This window comes from Pleurodeles waltl, chromosome 3_1 (assembly GCF_031143425.1).
Source record: "Pleurodeles waltl isolate 20211129_DDA chromosome 3_1, aPleWal1.hap1.20221129, whole genome shotgun sequence".
Lineage (NCBI taxonomy): Eukaryota > Metazoa > Chordata > Amphibia > Caudata > Salamandridae > Pleurodeles > Pleurodeles waltl.
Window position 1 is genome coordinate 96034759 of NC_090440.1, and position 25874 is coordinate 96060632.

Here is a 25874-nt window from a genome sequence, read left to right on the forward strand (position 1 = left end):
AATTCCACACATAATGGAGTTCCCTTAAGTGCTTATGGAGATCAAGAAATATTTTGGCTTTTAGCCAGTGTTTTTTTTTCTTCCTTTTTTAGATTGATGAAGCTGGACAGTTTCTCAAACATTTAAGTTTTGCAAAACACATGACAAAATAAACATTGAAAAATCCAGTACAGACCTATTGGCTTTGTCAGTGCTTGTTATAGGAGCGATCATCAACTCTACGCTTATTATTGTACGCCCTATGCTGTGTGTGCGCATATCTGTGGTCTGGGGAATAAAAGTCACCACACAGGTTCTGGCTTTTAAATGTGACTTATTTTGGTGTTTTGTACAACAGTTGCATGTCGCCTTGTGAGCACTTTGCGGTGCTAGACCTGCTGTTTGTTGTGTTTGGCAGAGTTTGTGTCCTCGAGGAGTGTGTGCAATCTGCCCCTCCTTTGCAAATGGATCTCAGATGATATAGGGTCTAGCACAGGGCTTAATTTGTGCTTGTTGTTTCCGGTGCTGAGCACCGGCACTTATTTTTGAGGGCCGGCGCTTATTCTTCTGCCTCAAGCATTTGCTGCGAGCAAAAGACACATATGGGAAAGACGGAGGAAGGGAAAGACGAAAAAGTGTCACAAAGGGAGAAAGCAGAAAGCTGCAAGAGTGAGCTGAAGGGGCAGCGAGTGGCTGTAAATGGATTGAAGAGGCCCGAGATGGCTTTAGGATTACGCTGCCTCAGTATCCCATGTTCCCATATTTAATATCAGCAACCGCGTGTCTAAGAGGAGGGCTTTGAGCACCAGCACATTTTTATTTACAAATTAAGCACTGGTCTAGCATGGCTGGTCCGAGAGATTATTTTGCAGTGTAGTGTGCATGATGGATCCCTCTTCCTAGAAGTGGGGAAATTGGCTGTAGAGTTGAGGAAGGCCCATAATTCCTAGAATATCTAATAAAAAGAAAATGACTATCATGTTGTGCAAAGCCATGTTCTTCTAGGTTCCTCCATGCCAATGAATTTAAGCTGAATTTTATCTCCGCATATGAGAGAGCCTTTCCTCTCAGACCAGCCTTGCCGGAAACGGTCAGCCCCCTTAAACCCCTGGGCCATTCCCATATTAACAGCCTTTCAGAAAAATATGGAATTCGTGTTCACATTCTGCCCCAGTGCTGAGAGAAACCTTTATTTGGCGCAAAGCACTACATATGTTATCAGTCAGTCAGCTTTGGCTCTTGCAGGCAGGTTAGCAATCCAAATATTGTTAAAACACAAAATAGGAAGTTTAGGTGCGGAAAGTGTTGCTTAGAAGAGATGCTCGGGCCTGTCCTAGGAGGCAGGGAAGAGGCAATGTTCTCAAGAGGGGAGCCTGGTTATACGACAACGGAGGCCTGGCAGACCTGGGCTCCTGAAAGGCCACCAGAGTTGCCTTACAAGTAACTCAATATTGTGCAACTGGCTCTGCCCCGGCCCCACTGTCCATTCTCGTGATTTTCCCACTGGGTGATGCTTTTGAAGCCTCTGAAGTGCTATAGAAAGGTGCTGCCGTTATCTGATGTGAAAGGTTTGGGATTACAGCGGACGTCATATCTACATAGGGCGGGAAAGTTGCCTCAGCGCCCCTTTAAATAAACTCTTCACTTCTCGAGAGAATGGGCCTCATCTCCCCAGACACAAGTACTCTTTGACGGGAATGTAGGTGTTGTTATATGGAACATGACAGAGCTGACCCCTGTTAAACGCTCTTTTATCGCCTCCCACCCACCCCCACACATACTTTCATCTCCTTCACTTTCACACTCCAGACCAGACCCTCCCCCCACTTTAATGAGCAGCTAGAAGTCACCCCAGGGCAGGCTAGCTGCATGCTCCCCTTGCTGTAAACCCCCTCCCCTCTCTATTAATCACCCCTGCCTTCGGCCTGGCTCCTCGGTGGCAAAGGACCAGCTGCACTTAGAAAGCTTCTGCTGCATAACACCAGCCCCTGATTGCCTTCTTGCTTCATCGTGACGAGTCATATTTCCTGTTGCTGTCCATGTTGAAAGCACGCAAAACACGTTTTAAATCATCTAAATGTATATATTACAGTCGTGGTCGTAGGAAAAAAATAGTTTAAGGTTTTATTAAGACTTATACCGCGGAGTTTAACTGCACCTGCAGAAGAGACATGGCGAACAGTGTCTGAAGCTTTGGCCATTCCTTTTCGGGGTCATGATCCCTCTCCATGCTTGTTTATAAACAGCAGGTTGAGATACTAAAAGCTGTACAAAGCATCTCCTGAAAACTAAATTATGTCAGATATGATGAAAGCAAATGAACCAGTCTCACGCGCTTCGAGTGTTTGTATATATTGAGATATGTAGTGATTTACCCAGGGTCACATAGTTTGGTTAAGCGAGAAGCCAGGATTTTAATGTACAGGCACCAGACTTTGCATCCATTATAATACCTGCTGCTGATTGCCAGATCCAAGCAGCTGGCATTCATGCCAGTGGGCTCCTGAGTGCCACCTCTCGCCCGGGGAGGTGCGCGGTGCATGCAGCCGCCATGGGAGAGTCAGGCAAGGTTGTCTTTACACTGAGTCTGGTGGGACCCTATCAATATAGTGTATTTTAGAAGGTGCAATGCATTGTCTTCCACAGACTCTTGCCTATAGCTGAATTCTAAACCCATAAGGACATAAAATACAATTTCTTCTGGACTGGACATGTCGTGTAAAACCTACCTTTCGGCAAAAATAAATATAATACTGGTAGTCGCCCACAGTTTTTCAAGAGTCCATATTTCACTTTAAATTGTTATCTTGGCAGTTTTTCTTTTCAGCAGACTTATTTGTTCACCACCACCAAAAGTATTTATTTCAGCAATCCCAACAATAATATTTTTGTGCTAACTGATATTTCTCTGACACTATATACACACACTGGGGTGTCTGAACATTGTCCTGTAATAGCAGCTGCAAAATATTCTTCTCGGTTGCAGCCAATCAGATCCCTTGGTATTGCAGAAAGTGGTGGACAGGGTTAAAAAAAAGCTCAGTCGGACAATCAGAGGTTCCTTTTTTTCAATTAAGGTACTACAATACTCCCGTGGGACCAAACGCCCAGATTTCCCTAACTTTTTAACCCCTTTGGCCCAACAACAAGCACCTGTTTAAAGACAAGTGTCTCGAAAATGGCTGAACAGATTTACACCAAATCACAAAAAGTACGCTCTCTGAGTAGAGTTCAAACTTTTCTATATCGGAGAGCAAAGTTGCCTATGGAAGTAACATAGGAAATCTACTATATCACTTTTTAGACCATGCTTGTTTTTGTACAATGGATGCCTTCAAACAGAACCATTCACAAGCAAAATAAAAACACAAAAAAACAAAAAAGAGCGGTAGTCAACACCAGACCTACTGTCTTTGCCAATGCTCTTTGATAAGTGAGACTGAAACATTGTACGTTTGTGCCGGCAGGTGGAAGCGGGTGCATTGTCCGCTTGCTCCGCGCGCTTGCACTCGTTAACGCCTTGCATCCATTATGCATTCTTGATGCAGGACTTTGTGCGCTTCAGGAGGCAGAAACAGAATTGTGTCAGGCCCCCATGGAATTCACCATTCTGAGAATAACCCTGCCAGTGGTTTTCCTAGCCTAGCAACGTCGTTGACACGCTCCCTTGGGGGCGCGTCACGGTGTTCCAGGGCAGCCCTGTTGCAGAGCCACAGCGAAGGCTTGTGTCAGTCTCTCCAAAAACCATCTCTTGTGAGCTGCACCATTGGGTTTGTCTGTCCCAGGGTCAGTCACCGCGTCAGTGGTGGACACAGGGCTGCCGCTGGTCTTGGTGTCTGTGGATGTCTGACCTCAACCACTCATTGTGGATTGCTTTGGAGCCCTACTTGCCCAGCGAAAGAAGAGTCTTGGCGCAAGGGAAGGGTGAGTTGTGCCACCAGGATGAGATCTTAAGAATTCTTCTGCAAGAAGTAGACCAAAGCTGGCATCGGACGTCCTTCCATCAAATCCAAGAGGGCTGAGGGGCTAAGGATTGTGGGTTAGCACGAAGGAGTAGTCGCGTCCCACTGAAGAGCAGGTCACCCAGGGGTAAGTGCAACATTCGTTCTGATCGTTTTTTTTGTAAAATATCTAAAATTTTGTTAAAAAAGTTAATTTTACATTTTACAAGTTGAGAGCTCCAATAGACGAGAGTGAGAGGGTCAGACATGCAGGATGGGGGTCACTTTTCAGTGTGCATTGCACTAAAAGTTTCTAATTTGTTATTGCCCAAGGGATATTTGGAATACATAGCTTTTAATGTAAAACGTGTTGCATAGCCCTGTGGCTTTGTGTTACTGTAAGCATCAGGTGTTCATACTTTTCAGCTCAATGGTGCTTGCATTATCCACCTTGTAGGCAGGATTTGACCTGAGCGCTCAGGCACAGAGCAGGTCCCATTAAGTCACTGTGTAGGCAGAAGCTCGAAGAGCACACCGAATGTAAATACAAATGGCATTTTATTTCCAATCTTTTTGATTTTAAGAAGAGAGTGAGAACTGTAGTCGCACAGCAGGGGCATGTCTGAGAGTTATTCCGTACAGGACCCTTTCTCGTGGGGTAAGGGGGTACATTTTATCTTATTTAGGCTTGTATGAGATTCTGGATAGGATTATAGTTAGGAAACCTGTTCTAAGGAAACTTTCTCCTCAGCCTAGCACTTTTTCTCAATTTTGTCCAAATGCATTACATTCCCAGAATGTGGAATCTGTCCTGCTGAGTGCCCGTCATGTCCCAAAGGCTGGTTTTCCCAAGGATCTTGCATGTAAATTATGTACTCTGTGCTACTTGTATGTAAATATTATATCCTGCACCCCAGAGAGTACTAGCCATCTTCTGATCCCCTTTAAAGGGAGAACCCTCCCTCTAACTACCCTCTGTAGCCTGTTTGTGGGGGACAACCTCCATTCCGCTCCCCTCTTTTCTGTTCATTACTCTTCCTGTACCCCAACCGGTTACTTCTTTTACTAAAGTATGTTTTTTAGTTTACCTCAGCATCTGTACCCTTGCCTGTACAATGTACCTGCCTATATCCAGATACCTCTACACTCGTCTGCACTGTGCTACGGCTAGTTACCATAGCCACCCATACCTCTTCCCTGATAGCTGGTGTCTCTCATAACTTTTTATGTGATATTTTCCCTTGCAAAGAATCATTACTCGAGATACTGGTGTACTGTAGTTTAGGCAATACGTCTAATATCACAAAATTATGCTTAATTTGCTCAAAAACTATTTGCACATTTCCCACACCTCAGCTAAGAGGTGTGTTTGGCAGACCTTGCAACCATTTTGGTCTCTCTTAAAAACACCTAATTTCAGCATTGCTTAACATTCATTGGTTGGATTTACTGTCACTCTTTATTTCTTGCTTTATAGGCATAGCCTAGACAGCGCATGAGCTATTCCTTTGACACTCTTTGTTTTCTAATAGTGGGCTTAGAGGTCGATCATTGCTTACTATTGGTTGGCTTTATAGGCACTCTCATTTACTTACTTCTTATTGGTCAACTGCTGTAGGCTTCCTACCTCTCTGTGTGTTTGCCCCTCCAGTGCAGCCTGGACACATTAATTGTGTCCTTCCTCATATGTTTTTAGGTGCTATTTACTTCTTTTTGTTTAAGCACTCTACAATAGTGACTCATTTTAGAAGGCTCCCTTGAGTATTGTCCTCTGTGTGCTTCTCTTTCTTGTCTGTCCTGCTTGAAACTCTTGTCTGCCCTCCCTCGTCTGTGTTGCTTGCCCCATCCACCCTCCCTCCTTCTGTTACTGTCCGTGTTGTTGCTTGCCCCAGCTCCTCCTACTCTCCATTTTCCGTCTTCTTGCCCAAACCTCTGCTGTCCGTGTGCATGCTCACAGCCCCTACCTACCACATAACGTTAACCGTTTTGCCCCAGACTCGCCCTCCCTTGCTTTGTCGTGCCCATTCTTCCACACACTCTGTGTTGCCTCTTGTTTCCCCTCCATCTGTGTTGCCTTCCACCTCCCACACCTGTGATAAAAAAAGTGTTACGACATGGCTAGCATTGGCCGTATCATAGATTTTGTTTTCCCCATATCCCTTGTTGTCTTTGTTCACCTCCCCTGCATACGCCCTTCTTTTATCTGTGGTGTGTCCTGCCCTACCAGCACTTCTGTACAACATGGCTTAAAGACATTGACTAAGCCAGTGGCTTTCTCATAGGCAAGATGTATTGGCTTTGTCAATGCTTGTTATTCATTCATTTGTGTGACCTCTTCTTCATCTTCTTGTGTTTGTCCCTCTCCTACAGCATAGCCTCTTTACTTGTATCCTACCACTGCTTCCTTTTCTGGCACATCTTTGTTTTTATTTTTGATAAACACCCTGCTAGAGTGCATGTGTTTTCCAGCTGTCTCCCATGTGTGCTTCTCTCACCCCCTCCTCCTCGCTCCATGTTAATCACTCTTGAATGTGTGCTTCTCCTCCACCCCTCTCTGTATTGCCCTGGCCCTCCACATTGCTTTTTCACTCATGTGTCTCCCTTGAGTATTGCTTGTCCTTCCCACTTGCTTGTGGTTAATGCTCCACTTGTGTTTTTTTCAATTATTTTTTCATTTAAATTCATTTTTTATGCCAGTCCATCTCAGATCAGTAAATTTAAAAAAATGCTGCTTGCATCATTTTGTGGGTGTGCATGTGTAATAGAGCTTGCACATGCCTACAAAATGACACGGCCAAGTCATTTAGCCTCTTATTTTTATTTATTTAAACTTTTCAACGTGCTTCACAGCTTCTTTGCGATGCTGTACAGCATAGCTAAAAGGCACTGGCAAAGCCAAGATGCCCCAAGAGCAAGTCCTGCTGGATTTAATAATGCTTGTTCAGCTTTCCCTGCTTTAAGGAGTGGGGTAACTGAAAAGTGTATGGCCAATCGGCAAAAGAAACAAGCATTTGCAATGCAACGGGTCTCTCATTACGTCGAGTTAGACCTATTAGTGTTGTAAACTCCTAACTGGACTTTTCTTGCCACATTAAATGGAAAAAAAAAAAAAACGAGCACGATCGTGCTGCGAAATAAAGAGAAAAAGTAGTCAAGAAACCATACGGAAACTATGGAGCTTTGTATTTTTCCAGTAGTTTACCGGTGCTCTCCAGGAGGGATAAACACCGGAAAAGGAATGACACGTGCATGCCTTTCACGAATGAAAACAAGCGGATTTTAAAAGGCAAGCCCACAAACCAATGAAAGTGACTGACGTGACATGGGCGTGGTTAATATCCCCCTAAAGGGAGATTAGAAGAGGGACAGAGCGCTTTGCGCTCGCCCCTAAAAAGTGATGAGCACCTGAGACTCCCAAAGGCATTAGCTATTCGAAGGCCTTCAGCAGAGGTGAAGGTTCCGTGTTTGTTTGGGGGCCTCTGAACTGCAAGGGACTACATGAGGATGTGACCTTTATACCATCAGTCCCAGATTTGTGATGTATCAGCTGCCGTTCATCAGCTCGGGTTGACTCTAGTCCAGAGGCACCAGTAGAATAGCTCAGACATATAATTCCAGTTTATTGAATATGTTTTCAGCTGGTAAGAGATTTCCTTCCTACTCCTAACAGTTGGCAATCTCAGCAAAGAGGCCAATCATTGAACGTGGCACGGCAGCTAAGGAGCCTTTTGTGTCTTACGTTGAAGTTTCTCCTCAACGCATGACCAGACCTTGGGTTTCCCAGTTTTGTGTGTCAATAGCTCATCCACTACAGTGTTTTTCTTACCTTTATGAGAGTTTTCGTCCTGTTCATCCTTTTATAAACTCAGGTCCCAGATTGCAAAGAAAAATCTGTTCTGGCCTAGCTACATGCACAAGGACCTAGTAAACTGTAGAGATTGGCCCGTGTTAGGAGAAAGTAGATCTTGTTGCGTAGAAAAGTCTGCTAAATATTTTAAGACAAAAAAACGCTTTTAAGATAATACAAGCAAATGTTTGAAGGACAATGAAAGAAAATCATAATTACCAAGTGGTCCCAGGTGATGTGCGAACACTTCCATTGTTTTCTCGAACCACACTTTTGGATTCTGGAGCTTGTCGGTCTGTCTTTCCCTTATAAGTTTGGGCCCAGAAGTGTAAGTTGCTCTTTTCTGTTGGCTTTAGTCGATCGTGAACATATGTGCCCAATTGGCAACTATAGATATTATTGTTGGGCATGACGCCAATGGTGTTTTATCTTCAAATCCTATTTTCAGGGCTTAAACCCATCGGATTAGTTTTCTGGCACCCTCAGCAGGCTGTCATTCATGACTTGGTCTCTTGCATCTAGCCCATCCCCACTCAGTCTCTTTGTTTATTATCGTTTTTGTGGAAAAGGGGCGGAGCCTCGGGGTGACGAGGGGGACTACTCAGCACTCCCTCTCAGAGCACATGTATGTTTGGCTGGCCATCTAGGGCCGGCCAAACACTCATTAGCAGTAGGCTCTCTCCAGCCCAGCAACACGGTTCCAGGGCTGGAGAGAGCCTGCACAGGCTCCCAGTCTGCCTGGGAGCACCCTGGCTGGCCGCTCCCATCCAATCCTAATGCCGCTCTGAGCAGCGTCAGGATTGGCACAGGGCAGGCTGGGAGCCTGTGCCTGCAGGGAGAGGAGAGATGCAGCATGGCGGTGGTGGCACAGGTAAGTGGATTTTTTTATTTTTTATTTAATCCCCCCCCGCGCGCCACCCCATCATTGTCACACGAGCCGCGACTGCTCTCCACGCCTGTTTTGTGTCTTAGCTGAGGCTGTTGTAGCTTCAGGGCACTCACAATTCTTCATCTGATGTGTACTGGATTATGCTGGAGATGAGGTTTCAATGACACCCTTATGCAGCATGTTCCAGGTTGAAGTGCATAAAAAGTGCATGGGAATTATGTTATCCTAATCAGTGGGGAATTTGTTTATTTTTTATGATGAAAGCTCAATAGGCTAATGAGATCACTACAGATGTCTGTGTGTGTATCCAGAGAGCCAAAGAATTGAATCCTAGTTGGTGCACTGGGGAACGTATGTGTATTTATTATGTGTTAGGTCCCATCCTGCGACTGAAAGCTTTTTAACTATGCAAGGCAGTGCATAAATATTGTATAGAAGACTGCACAAGTAAGGTTCCCATAAAATGTACCATCAGATTTAGGGGGTCATTTCGACCTCGGCGGTCTTTTGACAGTGGTGGCGGTTTTCCGCTCAGCGTATTATGACTGCTGGCAGTCCTCCATCCTTTTCCGGACGGAGAGCCGCCAGCAGTCATACTGGCGGGCGGCGGGGAAGTGGAGGTTGCTCCACCTCCACCGCCACGTCAACAGAACACCGCCCACCGAATCACGTTCTGTGATTCGGCGTGGCAGTGTTCTGTTGACGGTGTGGTGGCGGCGGAGCAGCCCCCATGGATCCCGTCCCCTCCCGGAGGATCAACAGACTAGGTAAGTTGATCGTCCGTTAGGAGAGGGGGGTGTTGTGTGTTGTGTGCGTGCATGGGGGTGTGCGTGTGTGTATGTAGAGGGGGTGTGTGAGTGCGTGTATGCATTCGGGGGTGTTGTGTGTTTGGAAATGAGTGCGTGTCTGTATGTATGTCTGTATGGATGTGTGCGTGTATGTCTGAATGTGGGTGTGTGCGTATGACTTGTGTGTGTGGCTGTTGGCATGTATGTTCGTGTGTGTGCGGGTATGTATGTTGGTGGTGCCTGCGTGCGTGTCGGGTGTGAATGTGTAATGTAATGTTGGGGGTAGGGGTGGGGAGGGGGGTCCTGCCACCTTTGGGGGTGGCAGGAGTGGTGGGGGGTGTAGGGGAAGGACTCGGGGTGGGGGTGGGGAGACCCCTATCAGTGCCAGGGAAGGAATTCCCTGGCACTGATAGTGCTCACCGCCATGGATTTCATGGCGGTTCCAAACCCCATGAAATCCATGGCGGTCAGCCGGGTCATGATACCGCCGGCGGTATTGTGACGACTGCCGGGCTGGAGACCCAGGTCTCCGGCCCAGCGGTCGGATCGGAGAAGTGGCGGATGACCATGGCGGTAACCGCCATGGTCATAATTCCTAAATTTTTACCGCCAGCCTGTTGGCGGTAAGACCGCCGCTTCTCCGCCAACCGCCAGGGTTGTAATGAGGGCCTTAGTGTTTTATGGCATAACAGGTGTGCTAAAACTATATGGGTATATTTACTAACTTTTCAGGCTGCAACCAAACTTTCAGTGTTGCGAGGAAGGAAAAGGGCAAAACTGGGATAGGGCCCTTTTTTCCCCCCTCTCTCTCTGCTCCAGGACACTTTAGGCTGCTGTACAGTGCAGCACTCATGCAAAGTTGGAAAAAAGTGGACTATTAAAAGTTGCTCCACTGTTACATCTGAGAAGAGGAGGTGTACGTTTTTGGTGTGCATCCCTGTCTACCAATGTTAGTAGATACCTATTTGTGTCAAAACCCATAGGTGGTTTCATGGAAATGCCCCCAAACCACCCAAGGTTCTCCTCCTTGATGCAAAGTACCACAGAGTGCTACATTGTGTTACTAGGCAACGTTCCAAATCATGAATTGCTTTGGAAGGGAAATCCTGCCACAAGACTTTGCACTGGGTGACTCAAACCTGGTGCGAAGAGTAGATAAATCTGGGCCATATATTTTTACTAATAGGCCACTAGACTATACTTTGAGCTCATTTTGTTTTATGTCCCATTAGAAGGCCGCATTCCAGAACTTAGATTACAACGCCTGTACATTACATCTAAAAAAAGATATATTTTGTCACCATGAAGGGCCCATAAACACAGTCAAGTGCACTAAAGCATTGTGTTTTGACCAATAAGTTTAAAATACACAATTTATCTTTATTTTCTTGAGTTGGTGGTAATGAAAGCTCTGCCTCATTATTGGACGTGCTAGCCCCGCCTCCATTGGTTGCCCTATCAGCTTCCCACAAAATGTGGGTCTGGCTATGCCCCTGACACTCATGGGCCCCACAGGTCAGTCCTGGATTATTTTGTTACCCTATGACCTTGAGGCGTGGTCAGTTTCACCACATCATGTAGGAGTCATTACATGGATGCCCTGCACTCACCCCACCTTCACAGAACCTCCACCCCACTGCGCCTTCAGCTGCTCTTTGCAGGGCAGCCCCCAGTGCCACCTTACACTGAACTGTGCCTTCCCTGGTCTCACCACCTCCTCCCGGAGGAGCCTCCCTTAGCAACCACAGCATCTCAACCTCCGGGGACCCACACGCCCGTGTGTGGCTCTCACGCTGCTGTCAGCCCGCTGCGCGCACTCCATGCCCATTCGCTGTTTATTTCTCACTTTGCCTCCCTTGTCCTCTCTTATATCTCTGTCTCTCATATTCCCTCACCCACCCACCTCTCCCCAAGGAACCAAATACTTGTTTAAGAATGCTCTATGCAAATTCCCAGAGAAAAAAATAACTGTGTATTTCTGCTGTTCTGATCATGAGTGTTGCTTAAGCCTTCGGCCGCCAATAATATAAAAAAATAATAATAATGATTCTCTGTTCCCAGTGCTTAATTTGTAAATGTATGAGTGCCGGTGCCCAGAAGCTTGCAGCGGTTGAAATAAATGGCACCGTTCCGAATACCAAAGTTTTATAGTCTTTTGTTAACTTCGGCTCTCTTTAATCTCATTTAATAATTTTGTCTCACTCTTGCAGGTTCCTTCTTTCTCCCTCTATGGTGGCTTTTTTCTCTTTCTCATACTCGCCTTTCCGTTTTGTGCGTTTCCTCATCTCTTGCTATCTCTTATGCCCCTTCTTCCGCAAACACCGGCTCAAGTTAAGCACTCTGTGTCTCTACGTCACGTGGCTTTGGAATGTGCGGACACGTTCCGGCGCCACGCTCGCGCTCTAGTGCCTCCTCTGCGTGGACATGCCTGGCGCATAGTTAGGTGCGGAATGCACAGGTTCGGTCCCAGCCTCTTCCACTGCGCCGAAAATATTCCATCCTCTATTGTTCGCACATGTTCTCTCTGCAACCTGCCATTTGGGCTGTCATCGTGTTATGTTGTGGGTTTTCGTATCGCTTCTGGCATTCTTGTTTTACAAGTGGGGCTGACATTTTTTTGTAGATGGCTCCCAGGGGCGTGATAATGGCTCGCAGCAGCCCTCAGAGCTGGAGAGCGCATTGACCTCTGAACGAGCTTCTTTTTTTCTGCAGGAAGGCGTAGAGCTTTTCAGATGTGGGCCACTGTTTTTCAAATTCAGACCCTTTTAAAGCCTCCATAAAGCTCACCTGTTTGTCTCACTCAATTATGGTCTTACAGGGTTGTGCACGTGCCTGGTGACCCTTGAGTGAGTGATGTAGAATTGTTTTTTTAATCCTCAGATTCATTTTATGAGACCGTATACGAAGCATGTGCACAACCATCTTAGAAATAATAAAAGCCATCCGGCAGGATAGCTCAGTGAGCTGACCCTTCTTCACCTATCTGCAAAGAAATATACATCTCAAAGTCTTGCACCCCTACTCACCTGCTGCCACCCGTAACACTTCTAGGAGCGGCTCCTGGCGTGGGAAAGGGGTGGGCGGCGCGTGGCAGGGGGAGGGCCGGGGACGACAACAAACAGAAACATTATATACATTTAAAAAAAACCACTTACCTGATTCCCCGCCGCGGGCGCTCTTTTGCCTCCACTGGAGACACAGGCTCCAAGCCTGCCCTGCGGTTAATCCGAACATTGCTCTAATGCTGCTGGCAGCAGGAAAGCCGCATTTGGATTGGCCGGAGCGCCCTGGCTTGACCCCGAGGCAGACTGAGAGCCTCTGCCTGCTCTGTCCAACCTGGCAACACAGTGCCGGGTTAGAGCTCAGTGCGCATGTTTGTTTACCCGGCCAAACACACACATGCGCACTGAGGGGTGTGCTGTGCGCTCCCCCTCCGTCCCGGTCATCACCTGTGGCCCATGTTATGTTATGTTATGTTATTTTTATTTGTACCGCGCACAGCTGCCCCAGCAAAGGGGCGTCCCGGCGCTTTGAGAAGGTAAACACAACACAGCACTAAAAGCGGGCAAAAGAAGACAAAACACAACAGATAAGCTTAGACAAATAAAAAGGTCTTAATAGCCCGCCTAAACTGAAGGAGCTCATCAATGGCCCGGATTTGTGGAGGAAGAGAATTCCACCAACTCGCTGCCAGGACTCGAAAGGAGCGGCCCCCAATTCTGCTCAGCTTAAAGCACGGAACCACTGCTAAGTTCTGGCCTAACGATCTAAGAGTGCGAGAGGGAACATAAGGAATCAACAATTTCTCCATGATTTGCGGGGAAGTACCCTTTAAGATTTTAAATGCAAAACAGAGAACCTTAAATCTAATCCTCTGCGCTCTCTCCACTGGCTCCCTGTGCAGCAGAGTATTGGACACCGAACATCGCCTGGGGAGACCAGTCACCAGTCGGGCCGCAGCGTTTTGAACCCGCTGGAGCCGCCAAAATTCTGACTGGTTTATCCCCGCCAGTAGGGAGTTGGCATAGTCCAACCTAGACAGCACTGATGCTTGAACCACCAGCTGTCTTGTAGGTGCATCAAAGAATTTGAGGATAGGTCGAAGTCCTCTGATGATGCCATAGCAAGAAGCCGCCACCTTCTTGGTATGACAGATGAAACTCAGAGAAGAATCAAACCAGACCCCCACGTTTTTTATCTCTGCCGCTGGGAGGGGAGTCACACCCAACTCCGAAGGCCACCATTTATCATCCCACAAAACCACCTGTTTACCAACCACCATAATCTCCGTCTTTTTGGTGTTTAACTGGAGACAGTTGGATTTCATCCAGTTAGCCACTTCCCGCAGACCATCACAAAACCTGGGAGCCTCCAGGTCTGAGTCCCCACTCAGTGTCACCGCCAGCTGCGTATCATCTGCGTAGGATACCATGGTTAGGCCCCACCGCTTGACGACCGCAGCCAACGGTCTCACATACAGATTGAAAAGGGTGGGACTCAGTGAAGACCCCTGTGGGACTCCCTGGTCTAATGGGTAGAGTGACGACTTACCGGGCGGGATCGCCACCTGGAATGACCTATCCATAAGGAAGGAACGAAACCAGTGCAAGGCGGAGCCAGAAACGCCCACCTCCTCAAGACGCCGAATCAGAATTCCGTGCGAGACCGTGTCGAAGGCGGCACTAAGATCTAATAACAACAGTGCCGCCGTCCGACCGGAATCCATCACGGAGCGCAGATGCTCGACCATCGAGAGGAGGGCCGTCTCCGTACTATGACCCGCGCGGAACCCGTTCTGGGTAGGATCAAGAATGTTAAACCTACCAAGGTGGTCTGTAAGAGTGGCATTCACATGGGCCTCTGCTATTTTCGTGGCCCAAGGAAGAAGGGAGATAGGGCGGTAGCTTTCAGGTTTAAGGGGGTCAAGGGTCACCTTCTTCAGAATTGGCGTAACTACTGCCTGCTTCCATCTAACGGGAACCACTCCAGAAGAAAGAGACAGTACCGGGGAGCGGCAAACCGGTGCCAGAGTCTTAAGTTGGGCCGGTTTCAACGGGTCAGCCGGAGAGCCAGACTTAATTTTGGCGCTGAGATAGTCAAACATCTCCAGAGATAAGGGGGGTAAGATGGAAAGACATTCCCCCTCACCTAAGGTGCGACCAACCTGTTCAAGCATCAGGGAACCCGTTGGGAAAGTGCGATAGATGGCTTGCACTTTTTCATGAAAGAAAGAGGCCAAACCCTCACAATGTGAATCCGAGCATATTTCCCCTGCAATTACTCTCTTCGCCATCAGGTCCTTTAATACTTTAAAAATAAGTTTCGATGGATTGGTAGAATTCTGAAACTGTTGAGCATAAAAGGAGGCACAAGTTTGACACACTGCCCTGTGATAAATCTTGATTTTAGCAAGATAACATATTTTCAGATCAGAGTCATATGACTTCCTCCATAATCTTTCGGCCTGTCTACAGACCCTCTTAAGAGATGCCAAGGAAGTGTCATACCAAGGGCTCGGCTCCTTCCGGTGACACTTAGACCAACACATAGGAATCAGAGAATCGAGGGCACCAGAAATCCACTCACAGAAGGAATCGTATCCACAATCGACCTCAGTGAGCGGACCTAAAGGAGCCTTCTCGAGCTGATGATAAAAATCCTCCAGACTTAATTTGTTCCAATGTCGTTTAAGAACAAATCTATCCTGAGATACAAAAGGAGAGTCAGACAGAGAGCATGCCATTTTCACCAGCATGTGGTCTGTCCAGACCAACTGAGAGGAACCAAGAACTCTGAGACCTTCTAAATTTGTGAAGAACGGGTCAAGAATATGACCACCTTTATGTGTGGGGAAGGTAATCATCTACGAGAGCTGTAAAGCCTCAAGATCCGCCAAAAAGCTCCTAATACTAGGTAAGGAAGGACAGTCCAAATGGAGATTAAGATCTCCCACAACATTAAAATTTGCGCATCCTAGTGCCTCTATGCTAATATACTCAGGAAGAGCAGCCCTAAAAACAGAATCACAGCCCGGAGGCCGGTAAATTAATAACCCAGAGAAGGTAAACTGATGACTAAACGCTATTTTAAATAGGGCACCCTCACACCCCAAAAGTTCAGCGGCTTTCCACTGACAGGGATAACACCGTTTGGTGACCATCGCAATACCTCCACCTCTAGTCGTACGATTTAAAGTAAAAATAGCATATTCTGAGGGAAAAGCTAAGTTAGTTATCGAGGAGTCAGAGTCCTGGAGCCACGTTTCCGTCAGAAAAAGCACATCCGGCGAACCATCAGCAAGAAGGTCGTAAATCTCCTGATAGTGCTTTACCACAGATCTGACGTTTAAGCTCCAGATACTCAAGTCCCGTTGTCCTATCCTCTTTACAGCAGGCCCTAAGGAGCGTATAAGGGAGGGGGGTTCCAATGACCATACACCGCACCTACAGTGATATGGGCCACACAACGGGCCTACAGGCGAGCACTCGCAACGTGTACATTGACCCCGAAGGGCCAGTAAATCGGACCTACTATAGGTTCTCAAACGAACAGTCATGATTACCAGGTCCAGAGTTCTGCCGCGAGCCGCGCTTCCTTAGCGCGGACGGGCGCAGACGGGCAGGACTCTGGCACGACTCCGGCATAGCGAAGGCACACCCGCTGCGCGTATCCGCTGCGCGTTGGGGGGAGCTTTAAATAGGCGTCCCTCCACTCAGCCGGAGCGCTAGACCGCTCGTCAGCAACCCCACCCAGAGTGATCACCACTCCAAGATGGCGCCCAAAGTGACCACCACTCCAAGATGGCACCCAAAATCAATACCCCAGAGACCGGACCCGCCAAACAGCGGTGGGAGAACCGATTAGAGTGCAGGTAAGGGGGTTACAATAAGTCCTATAAAATCAGGGCAATAAACAACTAAGAAAAGAACACAAATAGTTATAAAGGTAGCTTTTAAAATAAAATTGCAGTATAGAGGCGCATAACGCGATGCAAAGCGCGAGTACCTTCTCATCACCCTATACAATAAACACAATAATCAACTCTGTTTATTATCATTTCTATTTTTCATTTCGCAGCAGCTACTGGTGGGGGTGGGGGGAAGCTCCTCCACTGTAGCGGAGGAGCCGCTGCTGAACACTACCTTGTCCCAGTAACGCTGATTCAGCCTTCCATCCTTCCGAGGACTGTACATTGAGGAATGTGGTAATAGCAACATTTTGCTGTTCACAAAACTTCTATTAGGAACCTGAAGAGTAACTAATAGCAATTGGCTAATGTAAACTACGCTTGTTGGAGCTCTCGCTCGCCTTTCGCCCTTAACCACACCGATCTATGGCAGTGCAAGTGACCTCTCTGGTCACTCACCTTTGACACCAAATACTTCCCACATAGTTCTTGTTTCATATACAGTACACCACCATTTCATCCACTGGGTGTGTTTGCAAAAAAACACAACATTGTAACAACCACTGAAAAGCAAACAGCTCATATGCTCTATGTTTGCGGTCTGCGAGACCTCATACTCATCTATATCGAGGCATCTCTCTATACTGGGCCCTGCACTCCTTCAGCAAAATGTATCGATAGATTTTTTTTATTGAAAGCAGGTTTGCCATCTTCATTAATAAGGTGTGTGTTTTAGGTGGAATCAGGTGTTCGTGGGACCTGACAAGTATAGAAGGGTCCAGTTGATTCTACAATAATTTTTTCCCCCGGCCTCACAGAGACATCTGACAGCCTTGTCAAAGGGATGATGGGAGGTTCAGCTACAGACTTTCAAGGCATGTATCGGAGACCTGGGGAGCGGCATACACATCACCATACACCACTCAAGGGTGGACTACTGACAACTCTTGAGGGAAAACTGACATTAATTCGGTTGTAAAATGAAGTCTAGAAGTTCAGGAGACTGCAGTGCAGTGCTTAATTTGTGCTTGTTGTTTCCGGTGCTGAGCACCGGCACTTATTTTTGAGGGCCGGGCGCCTAGTCTTCTGCCTCAAGCATTTGCTGCGAGCAAAAGACACGTTTGGGAAAGACGAAGGAAGAGAAAAACGAAAAAGCGTCCTAATGAGAGAAAGCAGAAAGCTGCAGGTGTGAGCTGAAGGGGCAGGAAGTGGCTTTAAATGGGTTGAAGAGGTCCGAGATGGCTTCAGGATTTGCACGTTTAATGGCAGCAGCCGTGTGTTAAGACGAGGGCTTTGGGCACCTTTATATTTACAAATTAAGCACTGCTGCAGTGGTTTCAGAAGAGCAAGCCAATGCAGTAGTGAAAACAGAGAAGGGACGCCACGCCCTCCTTTCTGTAAAAAGAAAACTACTGTAAGCCATAACTTGTTAGTCAATACACAGAATGTATCGCACACTCTGTTTATATGTTCAGCCAAAGAACTCAACCAAGTAACAAGGCCAAGGTCCAAAGGGGAACGAGAAGGGTGACCATTCTTTATCACTTCGATGAGAGATTCTTCAGAAATAACTCCAAAGAATCCAACTTCCTTACCTTTAAAACTGGTTTCTTTCCTGCAGAAAGTAGGTTTCAGAACTACCTCAGTTGTAAAGGTATTTCTTATATTTAGAATTTTATTTTGAGAAAGGGTGCAAATTTCTCCCGTAACCCTTCTGAAGGATGTATGTCACTTAGGTTTGCTACAGAGCACTGGAGTTCTTCAATAATTGTTTATAGTTCTTTAGAAGGACTGATAGCCTGTAAAATCATTTTATTGAAATATGTGTTATTCACCTCTTTAATATGGGCCTTGAACTTTTCAGCCTTTTCCTGGTAAGAGTTTCTAAGATCAGGACTATACAACCTCCGTTGCCTCTTAAGCTGACACGTTTCTAATTTCAGCCTGGTTAATTCAGATGAAAACCAAGGATTTTTCTTCCTGGGGGATTTCATCTTCATTTCCTGCAAATGGGATGATTGTGTCTAGACTTGTCTTGTAAGGACTGATTTAATAAAGATTCTTAGATACTAGCATTTCTAATAGGGTTATACATTAGCATTTCTTTAAATTGCTAATGGGGAGCAATGACCCTTTTCCCAGCATCTCCTTAATAATAAAATCCTTGACAGAGGAGCTATGAAGGTAGCCGGATGATCAGACCAGATCAAGGAAATCAGTTTGCTTTCCACCAGGCCACTGCCATTGAAGAAAATTAGGGCCTAGCAGATGGCCTTTCATTTAAGTATGTTCTTTAGATAAAAGGCTTAAATTAAAAACTTCTAAATTCTCTTTGAACTGTCTGGTAGCTCCCTGAGGATTGTCCAACCACAAATTTAAATCCCATAAAATAGTTACATTGTTCTTAATTAAACAATAAAATCTCTGTTCCTCAACTACTCTGGTGAAGTTGTGAAGATACGAAACAAGTCCGTTGTCAATAGATAATTGATATCAACCGTTTGAATTTTGCATGGGAATGAGTAAAATCTTACAATTAGCGGAGTCTAGTTCATTAAAAAGCATTCAGAATGAGGTGCATGCTTCATTCTAACATAGCAGAAGTAGTTGGTATAGTTCAAGGATTTCGTAAACCTCAGGTTTATGGGCTATTGCGCAGCACACATTACATACCATTGCACTAAATTTAAATTGAGAGTCGTGTTTGTTAGATATGAGGGTAAATTTATGGTTTCTTTGAGGTTGGAACTGATCTTCTTAAATTAAATCTTCCATGGTTGTGTTGTTGGGGGTCATTCGATTCTGCCAATGCGAGCACTTGAGCAGCTGAATGGTGGCTGACAAGACATACCGCAAAGTGACTTGAGCGGGGTGTTTTGACAGTATTACTGAGCACTTCAATATACAATGGGCTTGCCTTTGACGTGACTTCAGCACATCCTTGCTATCTAAATAGGCAGGTTGACAAATAGGAAGTTGTGTCTAGACTGCTAACCGGACCCTAGTAGATAGCAGCACAGAATCCTATGCAAGATGGTGGCAAAGAAAATAGAAGAAAGACTAAAGACAGGCCCCAGGGGTCCAAAGCTAAAGAAGAGGTAAGCAATCCCCGTGTAACTCTGAATTTCCGAAAGAGGGGATTACTAAAAACACAGCATTTCCTAATGGGGACAGTGCATGTGAAATGCTTCAAAAATGTTAAATGATTCAAACAAAATCTACACTATTAGAACACAGACATGCACAGTGATAATGTCTGACATGGTCACTTCCATCCAATCTGAAGAGGGTCTTGAACTCTCAGCTAAACCACTGCCAGGAGCATGCAACATATGACTGAGAGGACTCAGTGAGGTAAGAACTCACTTTACATATTTATTTGTTACTGTACAGGCCATGAGCTTAACTAAAGACAAGGCAACTCAGATATTCATCCTGCCAAAGTCAAAAAATGGACCGATAATTTTCTTCTTTCGTTACACCTGTTACTTGCAGAACTGTGTAAGGTCAAAGCTGGGGTCCCTACAGCAATGTAAAAACAAGTTATAGTTTGTTATCATTGCAACTAACCAAATAGGCCTGCACTGACTGCTGCTGGATGGCTTGTTGGTAGATGTTTTCCCTCTGTACTGCTCGTAAATCCTACTATTTTAACCCAGCGAGAAGATACGACATGAAAGAACCTACCCTATATTGCCACTCTATAGCTACAAAAAAAGAAGTGGGAACCAGTGCTTAATTTGGGCCGGTGGTTTCCAGTGTGGGGCACCGGCACTTATGTTTCTGCCTCACGCATTTACTGCGAGAAGAAGACATATATGGGAAAGACGGAGGAAGAGAAAAACGAAAAAGTGTCTCAAAGGGAGAAAGCTGCAAGAGTGAGTTGAAGGGGCAGGGAGTGGCTGTAAATGTAAATGAAAGAGGCCCGAGATGGCTTCAGGTTTACGCCGCCTCAGTATTCTGTGCTTGCACATTTAAATGCAGCAGCCATGTTTCAGAGGAGAGCTTTGAGCACCGGCACGTATTTATTTACAAATTAAGCACTGGTGATAACAGTGCTCCTGCAGATACATAAACTCTGAACCTAACCTCAGCAAAAAAATCCAAATTTTTGCTTCTAACGTGGGGTTGGTCCTCAGCTGATGCTAATTCAGGTGTGAGGGTATGCCAGACATGTGCAGTCTAACCAGAGAAGGCTTTCCCTCCAACTCTGTACTTCCTTATATGGATGCTGTCACTTAAAATCACCCCGGTGAGTGTAAAGACTGATAGACACAAAGAGATTTTGCTATGTAGAAAGTGAAGGTATTCCAGTGAAATCTACTCCTTGAATACTTTGTCTCAGTGGCAGCCAAAACAGGGGGTGCAAAGCAGACAAGATGGACTGTAAGGGTTTCAGCCATAGCAAGTACTTGGCCTGTTTACCCGGTAGCTTCACAGGCCATGTCACTGTTGCGCAGCCAGATCTCATGACCTTGGGCAAAACAAAAGTGAAAAACTCGACCATTCGCTAAAATGTAAATCCCAACCATAGCAGCGTCTAAATCCCTGCATACGTGCTTGATCTGCAATTGCCCCAAGTACACCTGTGAATGCATTTTGTAAACAAACATTGCTATGTAAACTTATGAACTTTGTAAACAAATGTCTTCATATGCATTTTTTTTTAATCTGCTAAAGGTAAACCAATCCCTTTATTGTAATCTTGTGAAATTTGCTCTAAATAAATTCTTCTTTGCCTGCCGCTGAAACCTCCCATGTGTAAACATCTCACACCTGTAGTCTGTCACGCAGACTCCTTCATGTAAACTTCTGAGATACCCCCTTTGTACACCTCTTTATGTGAACCTATAAAATACACCTCGTTACATGTTGCATTTGTACATGCCCAAGTGCACTATAAAATACACCTTGTTACATGTTGCATTTGTACATGCCCATGTGCACTATAAAATACACTTTGTTACATTTGTACATGCCCATGTGTACTATAAAATACACCTTGTTACATGTTGCATTTGTACATGCCCATGTGCACTATAAAATACACCTTGTTACATGTTGCATTTGTACATGCGCATGTGCACTATAAAATACACCTTGTTACATGTTGCATTTGTACATGCCCATGTGCACTATAAAATACACCTTGTTACATGTTGCATTTGTACATGCCCATGTGCACTATAAAATACACCTTGTTACATGTTGCATTTGTACATGCCCTTGTCTACAAATTCCATTACTGTAAATCAGCGAAACCTCTTTTCAGTAATCCAGTTTGTACTAATTTAAGAAATCTGCCCCTTTGTGTAAACCTCTAAAATCTGCTTTGCGTAAACTTTCCATGCAAAACAGTGAAATCTGCCCCATGTGAAGTAACCCTTATTATAAACATACCTCATGCACTGTGTAATCTTGCAGCTTTGGGTAAATTTTTAATCCTGCACCTTGCATACAAATCTCTTGTATGGAGACCAGTGAAATGTATGTAAGCCCCTTTGTGTTAGCCTCTGAAATGTCCCCCATTTTAATAAACCTTTTTATAAACATCGGTCTCACAGATGGATCTTGCTTGACCACGCTAGCCAGCCCCCGGGTTGTAGGCATTAAAATGAGCTTCTTGGTTTTTCTTTAAGAGGACATGGAAATAAAGAAAATTGATCCATAAATAATGGTCTCATGTGGTCCCTTTATTTCACACTTATTAAATAAGCCTCTTCTGAATTTAAGTAATACGTGCAAATCTGCCTCGTGCAAATCTTTCATGTAAACCTCGGACACTGCCTCGTCTTAACTGATTTAGGTAAACCTCAGAACTTTCCGTGTTCCCTGTAATCACATGAATGGAGGTCTTATTTGCAACATATAAGTGAGCCTGTGATAAACAAATCATTTTCTCCAAATACTTGTCAATGGAAGATTAGGAATATTCTATACACGGGTTTCTGTGAGATCCTAGAACTTTGCCTTGGAATTCCTACAGGATCTCACCTCCAAGAGTGCTCCTGTGTCAACCGCGAAGGTTGCTGTTCCTGCAGAGAGGCAAGTTAATATTGCAAGTGGGAAAACTGTCCTTCTGGAATGTCGGAACCCTGCTCTCTTGTGTATGTCACTGGGCGCTCATTCATTGCCTGCTTCTCCTGTAATATATTCGACTGTGACCGGGTCAGTCCTGGCTGGGGTGGCCAGATGAGATTGGAGCACCTCTTGCATTAATGCGAGTGACTCCTCAGTCGCGAGTGTTAAATTCACATTTAAAGCCCCTGGTGCACACTGACGATGCACGCGCAGGCTCGGTGGTCCTGATTTAGAGTGGTCTGTAAGATGTCTTTCTTTGTTTCCGTAGGTATATGACGGATGGGGGTTTGGGCCTTTACACTCGAAGGTTGAACCGACTGCCGGATGGGATGGCTGCCATGAGAGAGACGTTACAGCGCAATGCTTCCATTGGCCAAGGAGATGCTGACAGGTAGGCTTTGCACTTGACAGAATATCTACTTTGTGTTTGTTAAAACTTTTAAGACAAGTGCTTTGCAGCCTGTTAAAAACTCTGGGTGCAGGAATGGCAAGTGTTCACAAGGCAGTTTACTCTGTGACCCGGCGCCCCTGACCAGCAAATTTGCCTGGCTGAAACTATCCAGAAATCGACGCTCAGAGCATAAATGTTTTACAAGTGCTGCGACCTCCTACCTCAAAAGGCATTCTGTTTGTTTCATATCAGCAGCAAAACTGTGGAACACCCTCCATTCTTACTGAGAAATCAACTTTCTGTCCTACTTTTTGGGAAAACAGAGACAGCAGGAGTGTCTGTAGCTGCCTGGTGGCCTGGGAGAGAGGGAGACTTGGTGAGCACAGATTGGCTGCAGCAGGAGTGTCTGCATCTGTCTGGTGGCCTGGATGAGAGGAAGACTTGGTGAGCACAGATTGGCTGCAGCAGGAGTGTCTGCATCTGTCTGGCGGCCTGGGAGAGAGGGAGACTTGGTGAGCACAGATTGGCTGCAGCAGGAGTGTCTGCATCTGTCTGGCGGCCTGGATGAGAGGGAGACTTGGTGAGCACAGATTGGCTGCAGCAGGAGTGTCTGCATCTGTCTGGCGGCCTGGGAGAGAGGGAGACTTGGTGAGCACAGATTGGCTGCAGCAGGAGTGTCTGCATCTGTCTGGTGGCCTGGATGAGAGGGAGACTTGGTGAGCACAGAAGGGGCATTAGAAGTGTGTCTAGATGTCTGTCTAGATGTCTGGTGGCCTGGATGAGAGGGAGACTTGGTGAGTGCAGAGTAGGGGCGGCAGGAGTGTCTGTAGCTGTCTGGTGGCCTGGATGAGAGGGAGACTTGGTGAGCGCACAGAAGGGGCCGTAGATGCCTGGCGGCCTGGGAGAGAGGGAGACTTGGTGAGCACAGATTGGCTGCAGCAGGAGTGTCTGCATCTGTCTGGCGGCCTGGATGAGAGGGAGACTTGGTGAGCACAGATTGGCTGCAGCAGGAGTGTCTGCATCTGCCTGGTGGCCTGGGAGAGAGGGAGACTTGGTGAGCACAGATTGGCTGCAGCAGGAGTGTCTGCATCTGTCTGGTGGCCTGGATGAGAGGAAGACTTGGTGAGCACAGATTGGCTGCAGCAGGAGTGTCTGCATCTGTCTGGCGGCCTGGATGAGAGGGAGACTTGGTGAGCACAGATTGGCTGCAGCAGGAGTGTCTGCATCTGTCTGGCGGCCTGGGAGAGAGGGAGACTTGGTGAGCACAGATTGGCTGCAGCAGGAGTGTCTGCATCTGTCTGGCGGCCTGGGAGAGAGGGAGACTTGGTGAGCACAGATTGGCTGCAGCAGGAGTGTCTGCATCTGTCTGGTGGCCTGGATGAGAGGGAGACTTGGTGAGCACAGATTGGCTGCAGCAGGAGTGTCTGCATCTGTCTGGCGGCCTGGATGAGAGGGAGACTTGGTGAGCACAGATTGGCTGCAGCAGGAGTGTCTGCATCTGTCTGGCGGCCTGGATGAGAGGGAGACTTGGTGAGCACAGATTGGCTGCAGCAGGAGTGTCTGTAGCTGTCTGGTGGCCTGGGTGAGAGGGAGACTTGGTGAGTGCAGAGTAGGGGCGGTAGGAGTGTCTGTAGCTGTCTGGTGGCCTGGATGAGAGGGAGACTTGGTGAGCACAGATTGGCTGCAGCAGGAGTGTCTGTAGCTGTCTGGTGGCCTGGGTGAGAGGGAGACTTGGTGAGTGCAGAGTAGGGGCGGTAGGAGTGTCTGTAGCTGTCTGGTGGCCTGGATGAGAGGGAGACTTGGTGAGCACAGATTGGCTGCAGCAGGAGTGTCTGCATCTGTCTGGTGGCCTGGATGAGAGGGAGACTTGGTGAGCGCACAGAAGGGGCCATAGATGTCTGGTGGCCTGGATGAGAGGGAGACTTGGCGAGCGCACAGTAGGGGCATTAGAAGTGTGTCTAGATGTCTGTCTAGATGTCTGGTGGCCTGGATGAGAGGGAGACTTGATGAGCACAGATTGGCTGCAGCAGGAGTGCCTGTAGCTGTCTGGTGGCCTGGGTGAGAGGGAGACTTGGTGAGTGCAGAGTAGGGGCGGCAGGAGTGTCTGTAGCTGTCTGGTGGCCTGGATGAGAGGGAGACTTGGTGAGTGCAGAGTAGGGGCGGCAGGAGTGTCTGTAGCTGTCTGGTGGCCTGGATGAGAGAGAGACTTGGTGAGCACAGATTGGCTGCAGCAGGAGTGTCTGTAGCTGTCTGGTGGCCTGGATGAGAGGGAGACTTGGCGAGCGCACAGTAGGGGCATTAGAAGTGTGTCTAGATGTCTGTCTAGATGTCTGGTGGCCTGGATGAGAGGGAGACTTGGTGAGCGCACAGAAGAGGCCGTAGATGTCTGGTGGCCTGGATGAGAGGGAGACTTGGTGAGCACAGATTGGCTGCAGCAGGAGTGTCTGCATCTGTCTGGTGGCCTGGGAGAGAGGGAGACTTGGTGAGCACAGATTGGCTGCAGCAGGAGTGTCTGCATCTGTCTGGTGGACTGGATGAGAGGGAGACTTGGTGAGCACAGATTGGCTGCAGCAGGAGTGTCTGCATCTGTCTGGCGGCCTGGATGAGAGGGAGACTTGGTGAGCACAGATTGGCTGCAGCAGGAGTGTCTGCATCTGTCTGGCGGCCTGGATGAGAGGGAGACTTGGTGAGCACAGATTGGCTGCAGCAGGAGTGTCTGTAGCTGTCTGGTGGCCTGGGTGAGAGGGAGACTTGGTGAGTGCAGAGTAGGGGCGGTAGGAGTGTCTGTAGCTGTCTGGTGGCCTGGATGAGAGGGAGACTTGGTGAGCACAGATTGGCTGCAGCAGGAGTGTCTGTAGCTGTCTGGTGGCCTGGGTGAGAGGGAGACTTGGTGAGTGCAGAGTAGGGGCGGTAGGAGTGTCTGTAGCTGTCTGGTGGCCTGGATGAGAGGGAGACTTGGTGAGCACAGATTGGCTGCAGCAGGAGTGTCTGCATCTGTCTGGTGGCCTGGATGAGAGGGAGACTTGGTGAGCGCACAGAAGGGGCCGTAGA

At 47.0% G+C, this 25874-nt stretch overlaps 1 protein-coding gene across 7 annotated transcripts in view; it reads left to right on the plus strand.

The window, feature by feature from the left end:
• NAV2 (neuron navigator 2) overlaps positions 1 to 25874 on the plus strand; it is a 523029-nt gene that overhangs the window by 313545 nt on the left and 183610 nt on the right. For all 7 annotated transcript variants that reach the window (XM_069221928.1, XM_069221926.1, XM_069221921.1 and 4 more), the window contains one exon: positions 22701 to 22823. In XM_069221928.1, the coding sequence (XP_069078029.1) occupies positions 22701 to 22823 (123 nt within the window). The remainder of the gene's footprint in view (positions 1 to 22700; positions 22824 to 25874) is intronic.